At 60.9% G+C, this 21135-nt stretch overlaps 3 protein-coding genes across 6 annotated transcripts in view; 2 read left to right on the top strand and 1 right to left on the bottom strand.

Annotated features, from left to right (window-relative positions):
* The first annotated feature begins 3816 nt into the window (after nucleotides 1-3816).
* On the top strand, nucleotides 3817-7253 carry LOC122213265 (small integral membrane protein 24-like). Its single transcript, XM_042927386.1, has 4 exons — nucleotides 3817-3883; nucleotides 4278-4389; nucleotides 4656-4715; nucleotides 7007-7253. The coding sequence occupies exons 1-4, from the start codon at nucleotides 3817-3819 to the stop codon at nucleotides 7152-7154; spliced, it is 387 nt and encodes a 128-aa protein (XP_042783320.1). The 3' UTR covers nucleotides 7155-7253.
* A 1554-nt stretch (nucleotides 7254-8807) lies between these two features.
* LOC122213264 (small integral membrane protein 24-like) lies at nucleotides 8808-10325 on the top strand. The gene is made up of 3 exons (XM_042927385.1): nucleotides 8808-8936; nucleotides 9022-9133; nucleotides 9748-10325. The coding sequence occupies exons 1-3, from the start codon at nucleotides 8858-8860 to the stop codon at nucleotides 9872-9874; spliced, it is 318 nt and encodes a 105-aa protein (XP_042783319.1). The 5' UTR covers nucleotides 8808-8857; the 3' UTR covers nucleotides 9875-10325.
* A 6553-nt stretch (nucleotides 10326-16878) lies between these two features.
* The window catches only part of NFIC (nuclear factor I C), a 62628-nt gene continuing 58371 nt past the window's right edge, over nucleotides 16879-21135 (bottom strand). For all 4 annotated transcript variants that reach the window (XM_042927960.1, XM_042927959.1, XM_042927961.1 and 1 more), the window contains one exon: nucleotides 16879-19313. In XM_042927960.1, the coding sequence (XP_042783894.1) occupies nucleotides 19296-19313 (18 nt within the window). In that variant the 3' untranslated portion in view covers nucleotides 16879-19295. The remainder of the gene's footprint in view (nucleotides 19314-21135) is intronic.

Genomic DNA, 21135 nt, shown 5'->3' with positions numbered 1-21135 from the left:
ATCCCAAGCAGGCTCTGTGCTGCCAGAGCAGAGCCTGACTTGAGGCTCAGTCTCCCGAACCGGGAGATCATGACCTGAGCCAAAATCAAGAGTTGGCCACTTAACGCACTGAGCCACCCAGACACCCCTAACCTAAACTTTTCTATACATTTGCAAGTTTTCATAACAAATCACCGGAACAATGGGTGGCAGGGAAAAGGCGGACTACTGTTCCCAGCATTTAAAAATTTCAAAGTCAGGGGCGCCTGGGGGACTCAGTCGGTGAAGCCGCCGACTTCGGCTCAGGTCATGATCTCGTGGTCCGTGAGTTCGAGCCCCGCGTCGGGCTCTGTGCTGACAGCTCAGGGCCTGGAGCCTGTTTCAGACTCTGGGTCTCCCTCTCTCTCTACCCCTCCCCTGCTCATGCCCTGTCTCTGTCTCAAAAATAAATAGAAACATTAACAAAATGAAAAATTTCAAAGTCAGGGGCGCCCGGGGGGCTCAGCCGGTTTAGCGTCCGACTTCGGCTCACGTCACGATCTCACAGTTCATGAGTTTGAGCCCCGCGTCAGGCTCCGTGCTGATGGTGCGGAGCCTGCTGGGGATTCTCTCGCTTCCTCTCTCTCTCTGCCCCTACCCATACGCGCTTCCTCTCTCTCTCTCTCTCTCACGATAAATAAACTTTAAAAAATAATAAACATTTGGAAGTTAAACATACGAAAAGTGTTTTCACTTTGAAAGGTGGAAAAGAAGCTCTTGTTGCAACATAAATTGTAACGGCAAGAAGAAAAGTTGGGAAAAAGTCCTGAAGGACAGCCTCTCCTCTGCCTCCAGGGGTGCCCAGCCCCCACCGTCACTCAGCTGGACCCCAGCAGTCCCTTCTAGCCTGTCCTCTCCCCTCGCGGTCAGTCCTCCCCGCAGCAGCCACGAGAGGGCGCTGAGTCAGGTCCCGCCCTCCTCTGCCCACAGCCCTCTAGGACTCCCACCTCCCTCAGGGTAAAAGCCCAGATTCTCCCCACCGCCCCCAAGGCCCTCCATGGTCTGCCCCAGACCCCTCCTTGTCCTCCCCTTCTCCCTCTCTCCCCCTCACTCAGTCTGCTCCAGTCAAATGGGCCTCCTCGCTCTTCTCCAGTATCCCAGGCAGGTCCTGCCCCAGGGCCTTTGCACATGCTATGCCCTCTGCCCGGACTGCTGTTCCCCTCTGGCATTCCCATACCTGGTTCTCTTCCTCCTCCGGGTTTCTGCTCACATGCACCTCCATATGGCCTTAGCCACCATATTTTAAGCTTTCACTCCCCTTAGTCCCAACCCCATAGACTCACCCCCCCACCCCAACACGGCTCTGCACGTTCTAACCCAATACATCGTTTACTCTAAGGCCCTGTTTTTCTCAACACCTGTCCCCTCGTCTTGAATGTCAGCTCCATGAGGCCTGGGAATTTCCCAGGACAGCTGGAGCAAAGGCCCTGAGGTCGGGATGGACATTCAGAGCACCAGCCAGGTTGGCGGGAGCTGAACGAGGGGGGGGGGGGGGGCGCAGCGGGCGGAAGCGATTTGCGCTGTGATTAATCCAGACAGATGGTGGCCTCGAAGGAGCCCCAATCCTCTTACCCAAAGCCCCTTAATATTTCCGCCACGCGGGTCACCTCCAGGCCTCTCCTGCTGCGGGCGGCCACCATGCCGGGGCTGGCGGTCGAGGAGGGGATGGAGGGCTGGAGCCCGGCCCCGCCGCTCTACGAGGAGTACCGCCCGCCGCCCCTGGATGCCATCCGCCTGCCCAGGTATGTGCTGTACCTGCTGCTCGCGGCATTCCTGGTGGTGGCCGTGGCCTACGCCATTGTGGGGCATCTCATCAAGGACCTCGCCCACGACCTGGCCGGTGAGCCGCTACCCACCACGGGCCTGGCTGGGGGCAGTGCTGGGCCACCCCGGGGTGGGGGGGGGGGGGGCGGGGACAGGGGCGGGGACAAGGGCCTCTTGTAGCCAGGCAGGGGGCGCAGGGCGGCGGGGGCCCCGGGGGGCTCCTCACCGGCGTCCCACCGCAGACTGGGCCTTTGGCCCGAAGCCAGACCAGGAGGACGCCCCCCAGGAGCTGCGCCCGAGCCTGGAGGGGGAGGATCTGGAGGAGCTCGATCTGCAGCTGGCCCTGGCCTGGCGGGGCGACGAGGACCCTGGCGGGGGCACCGACGCAGCCCCCGCGGAAGCCTCCGCCCCGGCTCCCCGCCGCCCTTCGATTGCCTTCAAGGACCCCCCTGGCCGAAGCTCCTTCTGGAGGCTGAACTGAGCTGGGGCCTGCCCTCTGGCCCGGGCCCCGGGTTTGAACCCCTCTGGCTGTCGTGTAGCCTGGACTTGGGCGCCCAGGACCCCTTGTTCCACTGATCTGCCCTGTCTTGGCACAGAATGTTCTCGTTCTCGGCGGGCAGGTCTCCCAGTGGTTGGCACTTCCCGCCTGCTTCCCCCTTAGCCCCAGAGCCTGATCCCGCCCGGCCTCCACCAAGAAGATGTTTTTAAAAGAGTGATAATGGTGGCTAACCGGGACCTAGTGCTTAGCCTGGGCCTGCTGTTGTGCTCGGTGAGCCTTTTCCCTGTGATCCTCGCGGGCAGGACTCACTTGCCCCCATTTAACAGATGGGACAATGGAGGCACGAAGCCCAGAAAGGACTTGCTTGCAGCAGAGAGAACTTTTTTGTGGCCAGAGGCCGGTTCTGCGACCTGCCTTCGGAAGCAGAAGCCCCAAGGCGGGGTTCTGCCCCCGGTCTTCCGGATCTGCTCGGTCCCCCGCCCCCCACCCCGGCCTCCTTCCCACGCTCTGCTGCTGGGCCCCCGCTCGATCTGCCGGTCCCCGGGTGGGGGGGGTCCTGACTTCCCAGCTAACCCTAGAATTCCCGGAGGACAGTGCCTGAGGCTTCCTCCCTCCCGTGTGAGCTTTGCACAGGATAGGGCACACAGTAGGGGCTTCATACGTACCGCCTGGGTGGTCGGGGTGGGCTCGCTTTGAACTCCACCGCTCTGCTGGGTGGCCTGTAGTCTATAGTCAGACCGCAGGGAGGGAGGAGGCCCCAGGGATGCGTAGGTCCTCCATAAGGCCATGTGCAATGACGCTGTTATCCCCCAGTGCCCCCCGCCCCCCCCCAGGGCCCTGCAGAGACCCCCACTCTGGGCCTCCTGCCACGTGCCCGGGCCGTGGCTGTCCCATGGCAGCTGGGCTGCAGCACTCCCTCGCTTGGGCAGGGTCCCCTATCTAATCAGCCCCGGGGACCAAGGTTGACGGGCAGGAGAGCCTGGACCCTGAGTCATCGGCTGCCTGGTTGACCCATTCTCCAGCCATAAGGGCGTGGGTGGGTTTGGAGATGCCCGGTGGGCACGCGGCCCATCCCTTCCTGTCCCTGTGCTCATCCCAGCCTTGGCTCCGGGTGACCGGGGTTCAGATCCCAGCTCGCAAAATTTCCGTGTGACCTCTGTGCTCCTGGCCTCCTCGAGCTTCTCTACGACATGGGGGCATAACATTTTGTGGGGGGTTCGGAGACGGAGTCCTAATGACGCCTGGAGGCCCATCGCGGCCGGGCCCCTGCCGCAGGGAGCCTGGGAGCCTGGAGGCTGGGTCCCGGGGCAGGGCCCAGGGTGGAGGGGGCTGGACTCCCCGCGTTAATTGTTATTTCAGGTCCAGAGTCTGACCTCCCGGTGGGGAGGGGAGGGGAGGGGAGGGGAGGAGGGAGGGCCCCCTCCGGGTCTGGGCCTGCCCCACCCCTGGGCCTGCCTGCCGCTGTATCCAGGGCTGGGCAGGGCCTAGACCGGGCCTGACCTTGACTGTTCCGTGCTGCTGGCTCGTCCGCGGCCATGGGGACCCTGGAGACCCTTTTCCTGCTCAGCGCCCTGCTCCTGTCACCTGCCGAGGCTCAGGAGGGTAGGGCTGTGCCCTGGACCCGGGGTGGCGGGTAGGGAGCCGGTTGTGGGATGGGCTCATCCAAAGGCTCACCTTCTCCCCATTTGCCATGATGAGGACCTGAGGCCTCTGAGAGGAGGGGGCAGGGAGATGAGGAATGGGGCCCGGCCCCTCTTGGAGCGCCCCCCCCCCAGCCCCTCCACTCCCTCTGGGCCTCCCTCCCCGTCCCTGAGGCCAATCCTGCCTGTCACAGCCCCTAGCCCCCTCCTGGTCTCTAGAGCCGGTCTCTGAAACCCAGCCCCTTTCCAAGACCCCATCTGCCTGAGCACCCCCGGCACCGCTCCCCTGTCCCCTATCGGGGGCCAGGCCCCCGGCCTCCCCATCTCTGAGTCCCACCTGCCCCACCTTCGGACAGCCGCGCAGCGTCGCCTGAAGCCCTGGCTGGTGGGCCTGGCAGCCGTCGTGGGATTCCTGTTTATCGTCTTCCTCCTCATGCTGGCCAACCGCATCTGGTGCTCCCAAGTGAGGTGGGAGCCCCTCTCCCCGCTCCCTTGTCCCCGTCCCCGTCCCAAAGTGCTGGGCGCCCCTCCCCCTCTCTGACTCTCTCTGGTCCCTTCTTCTGTCTCCCCATTTCCCTGTCGCTGCTCAGACCCCCACCTCACAATCCAGGACACCTGCCTTCCTTTCTGTAGTTCGTGAGCCCCAGCTCACGGCAGAGGGGCCGAGGGTCTCCCTACCTCCTGCCCTTCGCCCCCTCTCACCTCCCCCTGCCCCGTTTCTATCTCTCCTACAGGGCTGAGGATGAGGGGGAGCCCAGGTTCAGAATAGAGACCAACCAGGATGTGGACCTGAGGTACCGCCTGTGTGAACGTGGGTGGCTGTGTGTGGGGCCGGGGGGTCTGTGTGCGCCCTCTGCGGGGGTGGGGAGGCACGGGTGGGCACAGATGACCTCCCGCTCTTGAACACTTCAAGCACGTTCCCGCCCCAGGGCCTTTGCACCTACTGTTCTCGCCGATTGGAACACTTTTTGCCGTGCCTTCCGGCTGGCTCCTCCTTCAGTCCCTGCTCAGATCTTTCTTCTTCACGGAAGCCCACCCTGACTACCAGCTCTCCTGACACTCTGTGTCCCGTAGCTGTGCGTTTTTCTTTGCATTTAACCCCAGCTGAAATTCTCTTAGTCATTTACCGCTTTCTCGACACTACACGGTAGCTTCCAATTGATGAATAGAACTTAGCTTCAGTCCCGGCTGTGTGCCCAGTGCTCAGCACAGGGCCCGGCACCCAGTAGGCACTTGGCAAATATGTGTTGAATAAGACGGTGGTGTGGGATTGTGTAGGTGTCTGTGCACAAGCGTGTGGTTTGTTGTGGGTGACTCTCTTGGACTCAGTGCCTCCTATGGTCCTGACTGCTTCCCGGCGTGATTCCGATGGGAGGCTCAGGGATGTGGCAGGGCGGGGGACCTTCCGGTACAACATCTCAACTTGGGCAAAAGTTGGGGGATAAGACTAGGAGGGCAGGAGAGGGGAGGAGGCCAGTCTGACTGGAAGATTCTCAGTTGAGACCAAAATGTACAGGAGAGGTGCAGGCCTGATGGCTTGCTTTGTCTAAGACCCAGTGCAGTTCCAGGGAAATGTGATTCCCACTCCCAAGATGTGCTGGAGGTTGTAGAATCCACCAGAGTTCCTATGTTGGTAGTTTTTTCCCTGCCTTGTTCATTCCTCCATCCGTCCATCCATTCTTCTGTCCATCATCCATCCATCCATCCATCCGTCTGTCCATCCATCCGTCTGTCCATTTTTCCATCCATTCTTCCATCCATCCATCTGTCCATCCATTCTTCTGTCCATAATGCATCCATCCATCCATCCGTACGTCCATCCATCCATCCATCCATCCATCCATTCTTCCATCCATCCATCTGTCCATCCATCCATCCATCCATCTGTCCATCCATCCATCCATCCATCCATTCTTTCATCCAGTCTTCCATCCATCCATCCATCCATCCATCTGTCTGTCCGTCTGTCCGTCCATCCTTCCATCCATCCGTCTGTCTGTCCATCCATCCATCCACCCATCCGTCCATCCATCCATTCTTTCATCCAGTCTTCCATCCATCCATCCATCCATCCATCCATCCATCTGTCCGTCCATCCTTCCATCCATCCATCTGTCTGTCCATCCATCCATCCACCCATCTGTCCATCCATCCATTCTTTCATCCAGTCTTCCATCCATCCATCCATCCATCCATCTGTCCGTCCATCCTTCCATCCATCCATCCATTCTTCCATCCATCCATCTGTCTGTCCATTCATCCATCCATCCATTGTTCCATTCATCCATCCATCTGTCCATCCATCCATCTATCCATCCATTCATCCATCCATCCATCCATCCATCCATCTGTCCATCCATCCATCCATCCGTCTGTCCGTCCATCCTTCCATCCGTCCATCCATTCTTCCATCCATCCGTCTGTCCATTCATCCATCCATCCATTGTTCCATCCATCCACCCATCCGTCCATCCGTCCATCCATCCATCCATCCATCCATCCATTCTTCCATCCATCCATCCATCCATCCATCCATCCATCCATTCTTCCATCCATCCATCTATCCATCCATCCATCCATCCATCCGTCCATCCATCTGTCCATCCATCCATCCATTCCCCTACCCACCCATCTACTTACTCACTCACCCATCCATCCACCTGCCAATTTCCCCCACCCATTATCCCAGTGATCTATCCCCCCACCCACATATCTATACTCCTATCCATTCATCCATTGACATTATTCCTTCCTTCCTCTAATCAATCTATAACTTCCACTCTGTCTACCTATTTCTCCCTCCATGCAAGCTTCCATTCACTTCTCTACTTATCTACCTATCCATCCATCTATCCATCCATCCATTCTCCCATCCATCCACCTGCCCACCCATGGGATGGTTGGTTGAGCCTTAGTTTCTGCCTTTGCGAAAAAGAGATAAGGCTTCCTCACAAGGACTATTTCGAGGACTCAACAAAGATACTTTTTCTAAAACACTCGTCACAAGGCCTGGCACAGGAAAGTGTTCATTAAATACGAGCGACTCTGTTTCTTATCGTGGTCTGGGGCCTTTGTATTCATACAGTGAAAGAGACAAGAGGAAGAAGAAAGAGGAGGTACAGGAGGAGAAGGAGAAGAAGGCTGAGAAGGAAGGAGAGAGAAACTTGGGGCTGGAGCTGGAGGAGAAGGAGGAGCCCGGAGATGATGAGAGAGTCAAGAACACAGCCATGTGAAGACTCACCACACACTTCTTCCAGGCAGCCCCCCAGAGGTACCCCTTCCACACCATACAAGCAATGACCTGGATGTGAAGCCACCACGACATTCCACGTGGAGCTGGGAACACCGCTCCCAGAAAGAAGACCGGTGGAACTCGCCCTGCCCCTCAGGGAGGGCCCTCCGTGCGCTACACGCGTGGGCTTTACCCGCCCTCCTTCCTGATGTGTCTGCCTTGTGATTCCTGGACTTGGAGCACATTCTTGGTTATGGAGAAACCCCCACGCCCTCTGCCATCTCCTGGCCCCACCTACGTCTACCCACTGCCTGATTTCTTTTCCCTCTCCCTGACATCTGTTGTCCAGAACCTCCCCCGTCCCTCTCCGCCCCGGGACCAGCACGGGGCCGGGGCTGCCTTCTGGGGACCTGCATTAAAGAGTTGATAAGAGCCCTCCAGAAGGGCCCCTGTTGTCTCTTGGGACTCAGTGTCCCCCTGGGGGAGGCGGCTTTGGGGGTCGGGGCCAGTGCCTGTGCGGGTAGGGAACAGCAAGTTGCCCCGTGCCCGGATGCCCCGGCACCCGGCACACTCTCCGTGCAATCTCGAGTTTGCTGCCCTGAGCCCTGGACTTTGAGCCCCCAGAGAGCCGTATCCTGGGAAATCGCCGCTCCTCCGCCCCCCGGGGTCACGTGGCTCCATCCTGGGGAACTGGGTCTGGGAGGCTGCAGGTGCCACAGGGTTCCCTGCTCTCTTGGGAAGGGACAGTGCTTTCTCCTCCCAGTTTCCAGCTTCCTCTTTCACCTCCGTCTCTCCGGGCCCTGGGCCTTGTCCTGGATGTTAACCATTTCTTAATGGGGACCTTGATAAAGGCCGGCATCCCGGATCGGTTCTGGGGCCCGTAGCTGGGGTTGGTGGGATGCGACCCAGAAGGCAGGGGGCCTCTGTGCAAGAACACTTCCAGGACCGTCCAGCAGGGGGCGGAAAAGCCATAAAGAACATAAAGGCAATAAACGCCCTGAGAGATGCTCCCAGGGAACCCCAACTTCATCCTCGGTCAGCAGTACGTGATCTGTCCCATTTTCCAGCTGAAAACACCGAAGCACAGAGAGACAGATGTCACCGGCCAGGTGTCGCTGGCTGCTGTTGGCAGAGTGGGGATGGAAGTCCAGGCCACCCAAAGGATGAGGGAGTTTGTAGGCTCTAGCTAAGGTCACAGTCGGAGGTGAATGTCCTAGGACGGGGAGGGTTGGGGTGCGGGGTGCTCGTTCCAGGCTGTGCTTCCTAGCTGGGACAACCGTGTCCCTCTGGAATGCCAGACGCAATTCTGCAACCTGGGGACAAGACGTAAGGCACAAACGAGGTGCCAGGGGTTAAGAACCCTTTGCAGGTGCTGGCACACAGTAGGTGTTCAGGGAAGGAGTTCCCCACCTCTCCTCAGCCTCTCCCCCCACCCCCACCCCGGCTCTGGCTGTGGGGAGTGAGGGGGTCCGGTGCAGGGGGGGGGGGGGGTCCTCAGGGAGACAGGGTGCTGGGATGCCTGGGACCCTGAGGCCCCTTCCCCGGCAGGCCCCGAATCCAGAGAAGGGGGCCCCACCCCCCACTTCCGGCCACACCGGCCACACCTTGCCCTGGGGTATCCTGGGCAGGCCACTTCCTCCTCTCGGGGGAGGGGGGGTGGCACCCCAGAACCTGCTGGAGAGAGGCGAGGACAGACCCACGAGGATGGACAGGTTCTGGATGACCGCTGGCCGGGTCTCCCTTCTGGAAGCTCTGGTCCCGTGCCTGGTTCAGGCACAGCCCTGTAAGGCCTCTGGGAGGGAGAGGAGGTGAGAAGGGAGTCCCGACCCGGTGGCCCAGCCTCTGACCCTGCCCCGCCCCGCCCGCAGTGGCCCAGAGGAAGCCGTGGCTGGTGGGGCTGGGGGCCGCGCTGGCCGCCCTCTTCCTCACCTTCGTCTTGACCGTGGTCTACGCCGTCTGGTGCAGAGAGTCCCGCGACAGGTGGGCCCCCTTTGAGCCTGAGCCCCCCCCATCCCCTGCTGAACCACCGCCCCCCCCCCCCCGGGAGTCTCTCCCCTCTCCTCCCAGAGCCTCGGAGGAGGCAGGCAGGGCAGGGCCGGGGGGGCGGATTCTTGGACTCAGAACCGATGGGGCCTCCCATAACCTCACGGACTTCCCTCCTGACTACTCACCTGAAAACGAGGAGGCTTCCCCGAGACGGGTGTATCCAGCCCCCATCTCTGCTGCCTCCATCCACCCGTGCGACCGTCCACCTGTCCCCCGCCCACCCACGTGGCCTTCTATTCCGTCACCCAGCCACTCGGTCACCTAGCCACCCATCCACGCACCCGTCTGCCTGTTGGGGCACCTGCGGTTCTGAGACTCAGGAAGCCGGGAAGGCCACGTGTTAGGAGCACGGTTGGGGCTCCTGTAGCTCACGGGGGGGGGGGGGGGGGCTCCGGCAAGGGTCCTAACCTGTCCGAGCCTCAGCACCCCTTGTGTACGATGGGAACAACAAAGCGCGGGACTCGGAGGTTCCGGGAGAATCGCAAGAGGCCGGGAGCGCTGGAAGTCCTGATTAAATGAGGTCTTCTGGACCCTTCTCGTTTCCACAGCAACAAAGAGGAGGACGTGGGGAGTGTGAGAAAGGAGGAGAAAGAAGCAGAGGGTGACCAGGGGCTGGAGCTGGAGGAGAGAGAGGTGCCTCCAAACCGTGAAGGAGTGGTGAGCTCCTCCAAATGAAGGTTTCTCGCCTGCCTCCTCCAGGCAGGCCTCCAGGGCTGCCCCAATGCCTGCTCTGCACCCTGCAAGCAAAGTCCCGGTCCTGGGGCCAGGGGAGTTATCCCATGTGGGGTTCGGGGTGAAGGGGCCCTGAATGAGGAGCGCTCAGGACCCACCCCAAGTCCCTCTGGGAGGCTTCTTTGCATTTAGCTGGGTGTTGATGCGTCCCCTTCCCCAGCACATCCTGCCCCAGCCCCCTTTCGCACTGGCAAGAGGGACGTGGGGCAGAAACCGTGCAGTTGGCTCTCCAGTGTTTGCAGGGCCCAGGCCCGGTCCAGTCCTGCAGTCTCGCTTCTGCTGCTTCTGGGCAAGAACTTCGAGCCGATGCGGAGCGCAGGGCGGTTTCCTGGGAGACGAGCGCCCCTCCCACCGTCTGCCGAGTTTCTGGTCACTGTCCCCCCCCCCCCCCCCCCCCCCCCAGCTGGGACTGCGTGCGGGTGCCGAGGCTGGGAGGAGACGCGGCGTCATCACCCCCTCTTCCTGCCCTTGCCCTCTTGGTGGCGGCTCCGCGGCTCCGTCCTTGCTGTGTGGCCCTAAGCATGTAACTTAACGTCTCTGTGCCTAAGTGCCCTGTCCGGTAAAAGGCGGGGGGGGGGGGGGGGGGAGGAAAATAACTTGATCCTTTGTAAGTTGTCATGAGGACGAAGTGAAATGATATCCACAAAAATCCTGGGCACAGAACCCGGAACCCAAAAGGTGTCTAATAAATGCCAGCTTTTTGTGATGCTGAAACGGCGCGGATGGGGCCGGGCGCACGGCCGTCCTCGAACAGGCTTGGGGGATCTAGAAGGCCACAGCGTGAGCGCCCAGACCGCGGCTCTGGGGTCCGGACGATCCGGGGGTTCCGGGTGGGGGCGGAGCGGAGGTCGGGGAGGTCGGGAGAAGGGCGGGGCCGTGTAGGCTCCTCCCCTTCCGCAGGGGCGGGACTTCTCCTCTAGGGGCGTCTGGAAATGGGGCGGGGAGCGTTTTGTGGCTGTCGCAAGCCCGCGTCCCTTGTATGGCATTTAGTTGGGGGCCCAGGGGACGGCGAACAGCCTGCAGTGTTGGGACAGCTCCCCCCCCCCCCCAAAGCCAAGAACTGCATCACCTCAGGGGCCAACGTCCGAAACCACAGACCCTTTCCTGGAGATTCCCCCCCCCCCCCCCAAATAGCGGAGCCCTGACCTCCGGTCTGAGGACCCCAAGCCCGGTTGACCTCCCACTCTGGGTTGAGCCCCACACCCCTGGTGAAGTCCCACAGCCCTGAGTGACCCCCGACCCCGGCTGAGCCCCCCACCCTGGGCTGAGCTCCAGACTGACCCCCCCACCTCTGGTTGATGGGGGTCGAGCCCCCATCCCGCGTGAACCCTACCCCAACGCCCCCCCCATGACCCCCCACGCTGTCTGAGCCCCCACAACAGGCTGAACCTTCATCCCGCAGAAGAAGCTCCTGCTAGGGCCCCCTTTCTCGTTGCGGGGAGGGGCTGGGCTGCAGGGTGGGGGTGAGGGCGCAGGTGGCTGGGGGCTGCCTGCCACGCCTGCGCCCAACACTGGCTTCTGGGTCCAGCTCCCCGTCCCGTCCACGAGGGGGCGCCAGAACCTCGCTGCCGAGGGCGGAAGCACCCAGCCCTGTCCAAGATGGGGCAGGGGACGGGAAGAGGTGGGGTCTGGGCTGCCTCGGACCACCCCCCCCCCACCCCCCGACGACTGTCGTCTGTTCCTATCTGGTTGGCGGCGTGGGGCCGTGCATCTGCGTGGACTGTAGGGGCACTGTGCCTGGTCCCTTTGTGCGTCCTCTCTCTATGCCTCAGTTTCCCCATCAGTAAAAAGGGATGTAATCATCCCTCCCGGGTAGGTCTGTTGGAGTATGGAAGGAGCCTGTGCAGCAGAGAGCTCTGGTTGCCCAAATTGGGGGGCTCTTGGAGGTCTCTGGGGGACTTGGAATGGGGGCGTAGGATGAGGGGCAATGACTCGGAGATCCCAGCCCCCTCCCCCAAGAAAGGGAAGTGACTGCCCCTCACACCTGCAATGCTCCTGTGCCCCCACAGCCTCGCTCCTATCTGCCCCCAGCCTTTGAGAAGCCCCCATGGCTACTGGGGTTGGGGAAGAACCCGACACGAGCACTGCCAGCCCTGTGTGACCAGGGCCAGGGTGGGACAGACTGGGGGCTGGGGGCTGGGAGCTCGGAGGGTGAACGGGGGCTTTGCCCAGGCAGGTGGGGGAGGCCCCCTGGATGAGAGGGTGTTGGAACCGAGTGAGGTCCCACCCTCCTCTGCCCACAGCCCTCCGGGGCTCCCACCTTCCTGGAGGAAAAGCCCAAGTCCTGCCGGTGGTTCCAGAAGACCCTGCCTGCGGGACCTGCCCTGTCCCTTCCCCTCCTTCCTCAGTCCCTCCCTCTGCTTCAGCCACACGGGTCTCCTGGCTGTTCCTCCAACACGCCAGGCGGGGGTCCTACCCCAGGGCCTTTGCACAGACTGTGCCCTCTGCCTGAAACACTCATCTGTCAGATTTCCAGAGGGCTGTTTCCCTCCTTCTGGTCAGGTCTTTGTTTAGATGCTACCTCCTCATGGGAGACCCACTCTCCCTTCCCTTACTTTGCTTTACTTCTTTGGCACCTACCGCCTCCGATATATATCTTGCTGATTTTTATTGTTTACCCTGCATCTCCGCAACTTGGAGCTGTAACGGCTATGAAGGCAGGTTATTTTGGGCGTTTTGTTCCGTGCCGTGTCCCCAGCACTCGGTACTCAGCAGATGCTGCGGAAATCTTTGCTGAATGAATGGGACTTTGACAGGTGGAGAAAGAGAGGGAATGCATCCTGCATGTTATGGAGCGTCGTCCGTGTTCCAGCTTCTGTCCTGGGAGCCGGGGGGGGGGGGGGGGGGGGTGGGGGTGGGGTAGGGGGGGAGGCGGAGATTCCTGGCACAGAGCGGGTGCTCCCTAGATAACCACGGAGTTTGTTGGCTGAAGACCCTGAGGGAATCCGAGACCGGTGGGGGAAACCCGGGCAGGCCTCCCAGAGGAAGAGGACGTTGTAGGACCTGAAGGGTCTGCGTAGGGAGGGGAGGCTGCAGAGAGCAGAACAGCAGGGCAAAGGCCTGGGGGGTGTGAAGTGGCCCATCCTGGGAATGGGAGACCACTGGAGCCATCAGGGACTGTGCAGGAAGGACCAGGACCCAGATCACTCTCTGTCGGGGGCGTCCCGGGCAATGTGGGGGGCTGAACAGCATCCGTGCCCCCCCCCATCCCCGGTCAATGAATGTCTCCAGACACCGTGGAGTGTCTCTGGGGGACACTTGATCTAAAGACCTCAGAACACCTGCCCGATTCTCCGAAGTGCTGGGGTCCCTGCTTCCTGAGGCCACCGGCCCGGCGTCTGCCCTTCATTCTGGCACAGAACAGCCCACACTCAGCACAGAAAGGACCCGAGACAGTCAGAAAGAGTCGAAGCTTAAGCTTGTTTAATTTTTATACATTTTTTCTTTTTCTTTTCTTTTGTTTTTTTTTTTTTTGCTTTTTATTGAATCTTTTATGGAACCCCCCCTTTTTTCATTTTTTTCTTTCTTTTTTTTTTTTTTGCATAGGGAAACAAACAAACGAAATAATAACAGCCAGAGTCACTTTCTGTAAATGGTAGTTAGGTAGGCGCGTCTGCAAAACCCGAAATGACTGCGTAATATACAAGGTTATGATCAGAGTATGATGTGAGGAGGGGGCAGGCGGGTGAGCCGGGCAAGGGAGGAGTTGGCCAGGTCTGCCTGGATGTCCCCCGTCCCCACCTGGGGAGGGAGAGGGGGGCGGCAGACCCAGCCCGAGGCTTCTCCCAACTTGGGTTCATGAACATGGTGCACGCGCGCGCGTGTGTGTGTGTGTGTGTGTGTGTGAGATCTGGTGTGTGTGGCAAGCAGGAAGCAAGAAACAGAGTAAACTATCCTGGTAATATCAGTAAAATACAAAATGGGGGGGGGGAACCTCAAAAAATATCTTGGAGGAAAAGAAAACGAACAGCAACAACCACCAAAAAGTTTTTAAAAGAGAGAAAGGAGGGAAAGAAAAGGCAAGAAAAGAAAGGAACTTCAGAGTCAAGTGGGTCTCTCTCCTTCCTCCCTGTCTCCCCTGTGCTGTGCTCTGTCCCTCAGACTCTCTCGTCTTTCCCCCATGCGGGGTCCTGGGGGTGGGAGGGCAGGAGGCTGGGGGCAGAGGCCAGGATCCCAGGATTTGAAGGGACTTTGGTTTTAGAGGCCTGACTGGGACCCAAGATGGGGGGGTGGGGGGTTGATGCATTGGGGGAGTGGACCGGGGGTTCCCGGCCGGAGGGGGCTGGGACACAGCCCCCCGTCCCCTTCCAGTGGGTCCCCTTGTAGCCAGGAGGTGTGAATGGAGGGCTGTGGGGAGGGCGGTAGCTTGGGGCAGGGAGTGACTTCCTTCCTCTCCCAGAGCCCTTACTCCTGTTGGATCCCGCCTCCTCTTTCCTGAGGCCTGGGGGGCCCCTGGGGAACAGGGGAGGAGAACCCCAAAGCCACACCAGCAGACATGTGAGGCACTGCTTGGGAAAAGGCTGTTTTGGTATTGCAACAAGTCCCACTGGTACGGCTTTGGGTCTGTGTCCCTGCCTCGCCTGGGGGTGGGGGTGGGCCAGCTCCGGGGTCCCCACACGCTCCGAGATGCTTCGGGATGGCTGGCTGGATGGGAGAGGCTGTGTCAGTTTGGAGGGGGGGACTCTCAGGAGGCGTCCCGAGGGGCAGAGATGGGGAAAGATGGGAGGAAGCCGGATTTGAGGATATATGTCTGGAATCTCCCTCCCAACACCCTCCAAAAAGAAAGTGAAAACCAGGGTCTCGGAGAGGGAATCCAGGCCAGAATAAAAAGTAGCCACTGTATAATCTGTATTAATGAGAAAAAAGTCCAAAGTACCGTGGGGGACGCCAGGGTGGGGAGGGCGTCTGCGCGGTCTATCCTGCAGGGGCCCGGGGTTGCTGCTTCTGGCCCCAGGCTCCTGCCTAATGGCTGCTGTCCCTGGGGACAGACAGAAGGTTCCAGAACAGAGACGGGGATGTGTGGGGCTGAGGCTGGAATTGTCTGCTGCCTGGGGGGTGCGGCTGCCCCCCACGTCTGCTCCGGGGTTCCTCTTGGGTCTGATTGTCTAGCTCACGGGTGGAGGTCTGGGCTCAGAACTCGGCAGGAGCCTGGGGCCCAGACCTGGGCCTGGGGACCCCCGACCCCCTTTCTCCTCGGCTGGACGGGCCCGGGACTGCTCGCCTCTCCACACCTCCCCCTGCCCCTGGTTGGTATTCCAGGTCCTCGTCCAAGAGAGGATGGGGGCCATCTGTATGTACTCTGGAGGCCTCCCGGTTCTTTTCCACAGCATGGCTGGAACTTGGGGTCAGGCGGGGCGGGCTGCGAAGGGACCGTGGGGGGGGGGGGCCACGGGGTCCCCGAGAAGCCCTCGGGGTGGGGTCCCGGTAGGGACTCTCCAGTGGCTGTGCCCCAGTTCTGGGGGGAGGGGAAGAAAAACCAGAAATCAGCCGCATGAACACGGACACGCGTGGCCTCGGGCCCTCGGACCTGAGGACAGATCTTAGGGGCAGTGTTTCGGCCACCGAGACCGCGACCTGCCCCCTGGGACCTGCTGAGGTGTCTTTTTGCAACAGGACATGGTATGAGTTCTGATGGTGGATGAAGCCAGGGCCGGCCTGCGGGCCCCCCCACCCCCACCGCTCTGGGGGGTGGGGGCAGCAGGTCAACGAATGGGGGCCATCTGCCTGCTGTGTCCCCTCGGGAGATGCGCAGTGGGCTCAGGTGGGGGCCGGAGGTCGAGAAACTCAGCCCTCTGACACCCTCAGTCTGCCACTGTCTCAGCTTTGGTTGAGTAAAGAGCAAAGGAAACTGAAGACAACAAGAAAGAAAGGAAGAGAAAGGAAGGAAGGGAAGGGAAGGAAGTAAACGAAGAGGAAATAAACTCAAGGAAAAGACAACAGTGTCAGCAGCCACGAGACGGGAGGCCTGTGCCCGGGCTGTCCCTGTCCCCGCCGGCCCGGGCTGGGCCCACGATGGCTGAACTAGGTCTACAGGTACAGACGGACAGATATTGCATATATTGGGTTTGGCTTCTGTTTTCTGTTTGCTTCATACCAGGTACCTTCCACAGTCAGAGCTGGAAGACACGGAACTGGGTGCTGGGGCTGCGGGGGAGAGGGCAGGACGGGAAAGGCCGCCCAAGGCCAGTCTCCAGGGATGGGGGGGCCGGCGAGTCCTTTGGCAACAAGGAAGGGGTGCCTGGGGGGTTGGAGGGGGACCTCGGGGGTGGGGTGGCAATGTGACCCTGAGCCGGGGGTGGGGGTGGGGGGAACGCCAGCCTGCAGGAGAGGTGGGATGAAGTCTGGCTGTGGGCAGGATGGCCACCCCATAGGGACACCGCTGGCCGGGGGGCCAGGGTGCACCCCTGAGGTCTGTCCGCTGCTGCTGTGGGCAGGGGACTCGGAAATGACGCCCCTGGAGCCCAGGGGTGGGGCTGGGGGTGGCAAAGCACCAGCGAGCACCCCCAATGCAGCAGGAGACACGGAGCCGGGGGTGGGGGGTGGGGGGTGGGGCGGACCGTGGGGCGATTATTCTGTGGATTGCTTTCTTTAGCGTGTGATTTTGCTTTTTTTTTTTTTAATTCTTCTTCGGTTTTTTTTTTTTTTTTTTTTTTTTTTACAAATAGAAATACATCCCTCTTCAATTTTTATTCTTTATTTCATGTCATTGTTTTGTCTTTTTTTTTTTTTTTTTTTTTTTAACTACACGAGCAGAACATGCGGCTATCTGTGCGCTGATATTGTTTAAAGGTAATACTTATCTTCGGAAGGCAAGGCACATCATGTGATAGAAAATTCCGTGCAAATTAGGAAACATGGAGTTTTTTTAAGGTTTTTTTTTTGTATCTTTTTTTTTTTTTTTTAAAGAGGAGGGGGGTAGTGTTGGAGGGTGGGGGGGGCTGGGGGGGGGGGGGGGGGGGAGACAGAGCCAGGTATCATTTGCCATGCAGTGTCAGCCACAGCGAGCTGACATCAGGAGCCAGGTCACAGGAATCCCCGACTAAGCACCATGCAAAGTTAGGTAGCTGGGGGGTGCCAGGCGCCCCTCCCCTACCCTGCCTACCCGCACCCTAAGGTTCCCGGCTGAGAAGCTTCCGGATACCCCAACTGCACGACCCACCCCCTCCTGCCCTCCCGGAGAGCGGCCCATGCTTTGGTCCCCTACGGCCACCCGGTGGAGGGGGCCCTGGGGACAGACGGACGGACCAAGGGCTCTTGGAAGCCTCTGGACGATGGGAGGGGGGTTGGTGGGGACGGGTCTTTCTCTCTATGGTCGAGTGGGTTTGCCAAGCCCCTTGGGCTGGTTTGGGAGGAAAGTCCAGTTTCTGGGGAGGTGGGAGAGGCTGGCCAGGCCCGGGGCACGGGAGAGGGGGAGAAGGGCCAGGCTGGGAGCAGGTGATGTGGAGGCCCTCCCCAGGGCGATGGCTTTGGCCCAGGCGGGGGGTGGGGGGCTGCGGTGGGGGAGGTTTTCCCCAGGGCCAGGCATGGAGGAGGCCAGCTGGGCCTGGGACGGGATGGGAGGGGCCCCTGTGTCTGGGCCTGGTGACCCGGGAACACCTAACACCCCCTCCCAGGCCCCCCACCCAAGATGGCCATCCCGGGCTGGAGGTGGGGTGGGGCCAGGGAGCCGGGGCTGGGGGGCACCCGGTGTCCCCAGCTTAGTGTTTTTGGAGCGGCTCAACGGAAAACGTTTAGCGGATGGGGGGGTCCCCTACATGGCTACAGGGGACCCCCCTAGGCGCCGGCCCCTCCCTCCCCTGGCCAGAACCCCCCCCCCCCCCCGACCCCATCCAGGCCTACGTGGACTACAGTGACCGGCCTGCTTTCCTTGTGGGGGCCCGGCCACAATGCACCTCCCTGGCTGCGCCCCACTTCGGCGGGGGGAAGTTGAAAGTGCAAACCGTGGTCCCCCTTTGGGCCGGGAGGCACCAGGGAGGGGGTGTCGCTCCAGGATGTAAGGCACTGGCAGAGGAGGCGAGGGAGGGCCCGCTGGCTCCCCAGATCCCACCCCTGTGCCCGAGCGCAGCAGGGCTTGAGGGACGCCCAGCTCTGCCCCTTGGGCCGACCGTGGGTGGGTGGGGGGGGGGGGGGAGTCCCATCTCTCTAGCTCTGAGGGGGGCACAGCAATGAGGGTCAGTGACTGGAGGCAGCCGGGCTGTGGGAGGGAATGGAAGGGGCCCCCGGCCATTTCGCATCCCAGCTGGACAAAGGGGGGCGGGCGGTGGGAATCAGGCACTTAAACCACTCGCTCTCACCTCCCACCTCCGTGGGCTACGTGGCGGCGGGGGGGGGGGGGCTCCCCTCCCAGGGCTCGGGTGGATGGAGGCTCCAGACGGGTGTCCCCTCCAGGGGAGCTCTGGGTCTCTCCACGCGCCCCAGCCCCTTCCTCGGAAAGTGCATTTCTTACAGTGTGTGCAATGTGGATCCCTCCCCGGGGGCGTGTGGAGCAGGGCCGGCGGGGTGCGGGGTGGGGTGGCCTCCAATGCCGAGGGGTGGAGCTGGGGGTCAATTGCATAGAGACTTCTCCTCCCAAACAGGGCAGGCCTGGGGCTGAAAGACCAAGTCCCCAGCGAGCCCAGCCGGGCGCGTGCACGCGTCAGGGCAGGACGCTCCGGAGAAAGCTTCTGCCGCGCGTCCCAGTCCCCCGGAGACACGCAGGGTCTCCCCACAACCCTCTTCTGCCCTTGTCGCTTCCCTGCCCGCCCAGGCCTCCAGGGCGGCCTCTGCTGCCCGCGGCTGGGGTCCTCGCCGGCCCCCCGCCGTCCCCACAGCCCCTGCGTCCCCACTCGGCGGAGGCCTGGCCCGCATCGGGCAGAGGTGGCCTGGCTGGGTGTCCTGCCCCGTGGGGCCTGGGCAGGGGCACCAGGCCGCGCTCACCTGGTCCTGGGCGGAGGCGGGGAGCAGGCGCCCGACCTTCCGGAGCAGGCAGCCAGAGGAGATGAATAACTTAGGAAGACGCCCCGACCTCCGAGCGGTGGCTGGGCCTGGCCCTCTGGTCCGGCGGCGGCGTCCCGAGAGTCTGAACGGTTGCTGTCTTCACCTTTTGTCTTCTTGGCTGGGTGGGTTGATTTTTATGGTTTGGTTTTTTGTTTTTTTTTTTCCGTTTGTCTTTTTTTTTTTTTTTTTTTTTTGCCTTTTTTTTTCTTTTTGCTTGTTTTCCTCCTGTGTGTACGTATGTGTCTGTTTTGTCTTTTCGGCCAGGCTGGGAGTCGGCGGGGTGTTCTTGCTTGCTGTAACTTTCCACTGAAAACGTGGGCCAGGGGCCGGCTGTGCGGCCCCCTGGGATTCCCGCGACGAAGGAGCAGGGCGTGGGAAGAAATCTTTCTTATCCCAGATACCAGGACTGGGTGCCCGACAGGGACACAGAGAGAGAGAAGGGGGGGGGGGGGGGGAGGGAGAGAGAGAGAGAGAGAGAGAGAGAGAGAGAGAGATGGGGGTCAGACTCTCCTGTTGACCTCGCTGGCCACTGCCTGCCCACACCCACCTCCCTGTGACCTGTGACCCCCGCCTCCCTTATCCCGGACCTGTCATAACCTGCTGGATGACCCTGGGCGAGTGCCTGCCCCGGAGCAAGGCTGCTACACGACGTACAGGATGCCCAGTGACATCTGAAGTCTGGAGAAGCCCCAGAGAAAGCTTCTGGCACGTAATATGCGGCTTGCAGAATATACTTCTGCTACAACGATTTTCTTTTAATTGATTTGTTTTTTATCTTTTCTTCACCTGCAATGTCAATCTATTAGAGCGTCCTGTGGTTTTGTTGAGAACCAGGTCTCTGAGCCTCAGTGCCCTGAGCACAGAATAGGGGAGAGGATGTGCCCCCTTATATCCAGGCCATGCGATCGATCGGGGCTGTTTCCTTTCGTTTTCTTTTTTTAAACAAACACTGCCTCCACCCTCGCCGCCACCCCGTTTCAAAGTGAAGAAGACAGGGGCTCAGAGAAGTCAAGCCGTTTGCCTAAGTCCACCAGCGTGGGAGCCCCAGAGTGGAACTGCGGCTGGGGCCTGTGTGGTTCCAGTCCCCGCTTCTCCCCTGCCCAGGTCGGACCTCTGGCCTGGCCGCTGAGGGGCCACGACTTCCACTTTACATGGGGGGGGGGGGGTACTGAGGCTCGGGATCGGGGACAGCTCCAGTCCTGGTCTCCACAGGGAAGTCACGGGGAACAGACCCCTTCCCCTGGAAATGCATCGACTGCACCTGCGTGGGGCCGGCCTGGGGACCCCCCCCCCCAACTGATGCTGAGTAGCGCTGCCCCCCCCACCCCTGCCGTAAATCAATCGTGCCCCTCCAACCAGGCCGCCCTGTGGGCCATCCCAATGAACTGGCGCCATGGCTCCCAGCCCCCCACCTCCAGCCAAGTTCAAGTTCATCTTGGCCATTACCTCATGTCTGGTTTCTGTTGGCAACCAGACAGACTCTGGGCGTGACCCTCCCCCATGGTGGCCTCCCCTTGGCCCTTCCTCCCTTCCTCCCTCCTCCCTCCCAGGCCTCTGGTCCCAGTAACTTAACATCCTCCTCTTCCGCTGACTGGGGGACCGAGGTGAGGAACCGGGGGTGAGGTCCCGGCTGCGGACTCCCCCCCCCGCCTGGCTGGAGCTGCCAGTGTGGCTCTGGCACGCGGCTTAACCCCTCTGGTCCTTGGCTCATCTATCTGCTGGACGGGTGTCATGTGCTTCTGGGCAGAAAGGATCCCGGTGCAAAATGCTGGAGGGGGGACCCCACCACATCGGGGAGGGGGCAGAGGTATCAGGGTCCGCGGAGCCCCAATCTGGGGACCAAAAAAGTGATAGATGGCTCAGGACTGGGGGGATTTATGTGGGAGGTGAAGGAAGGTAATTGACCAGAGGGCGATCGGTTGAATTGACCGGGGGGAGGGGCACCAATGTGCGAGGGGCATAGATGGGGGAGCAGATGTTAATCAGGGAGAAATATTGATGGGGAAGGGGATATTGATCTGGGGGAGGGACACTGATGGGGGAGGAGAAATTGATGGGGGAGGGGCACCGATGGAGGAGGGGGATATTGATCAGGGGAGGGGCACTGGCGAGGACGCAGAAGATGGGAAGGGCGTGGGGAGGGACAGAGCTGCTCTAGGCTGGGATTGGGGGCTGGGGGGTGGGCAGAGGAAAGCAAACCTCCCAGGAATAATGAAGGCAGACGCAGA

This window comes from Panthera leo, chromosome A2, assembly GCF_018350215.1.
Source record: "Panthera leo isolate Ple1 chromosome A2, P.leo_Ple1_pat1.1, whole genome shotgun sequence".
Lineage (NCBI taxonomy): Eukaryota > Metazoa > Chordata > Mammalia > Carnivora > Felidae > Panthera > Panthera leo.
This window is presented reverse-complemented; position numbering and strand designations above follow the sequence as displayed.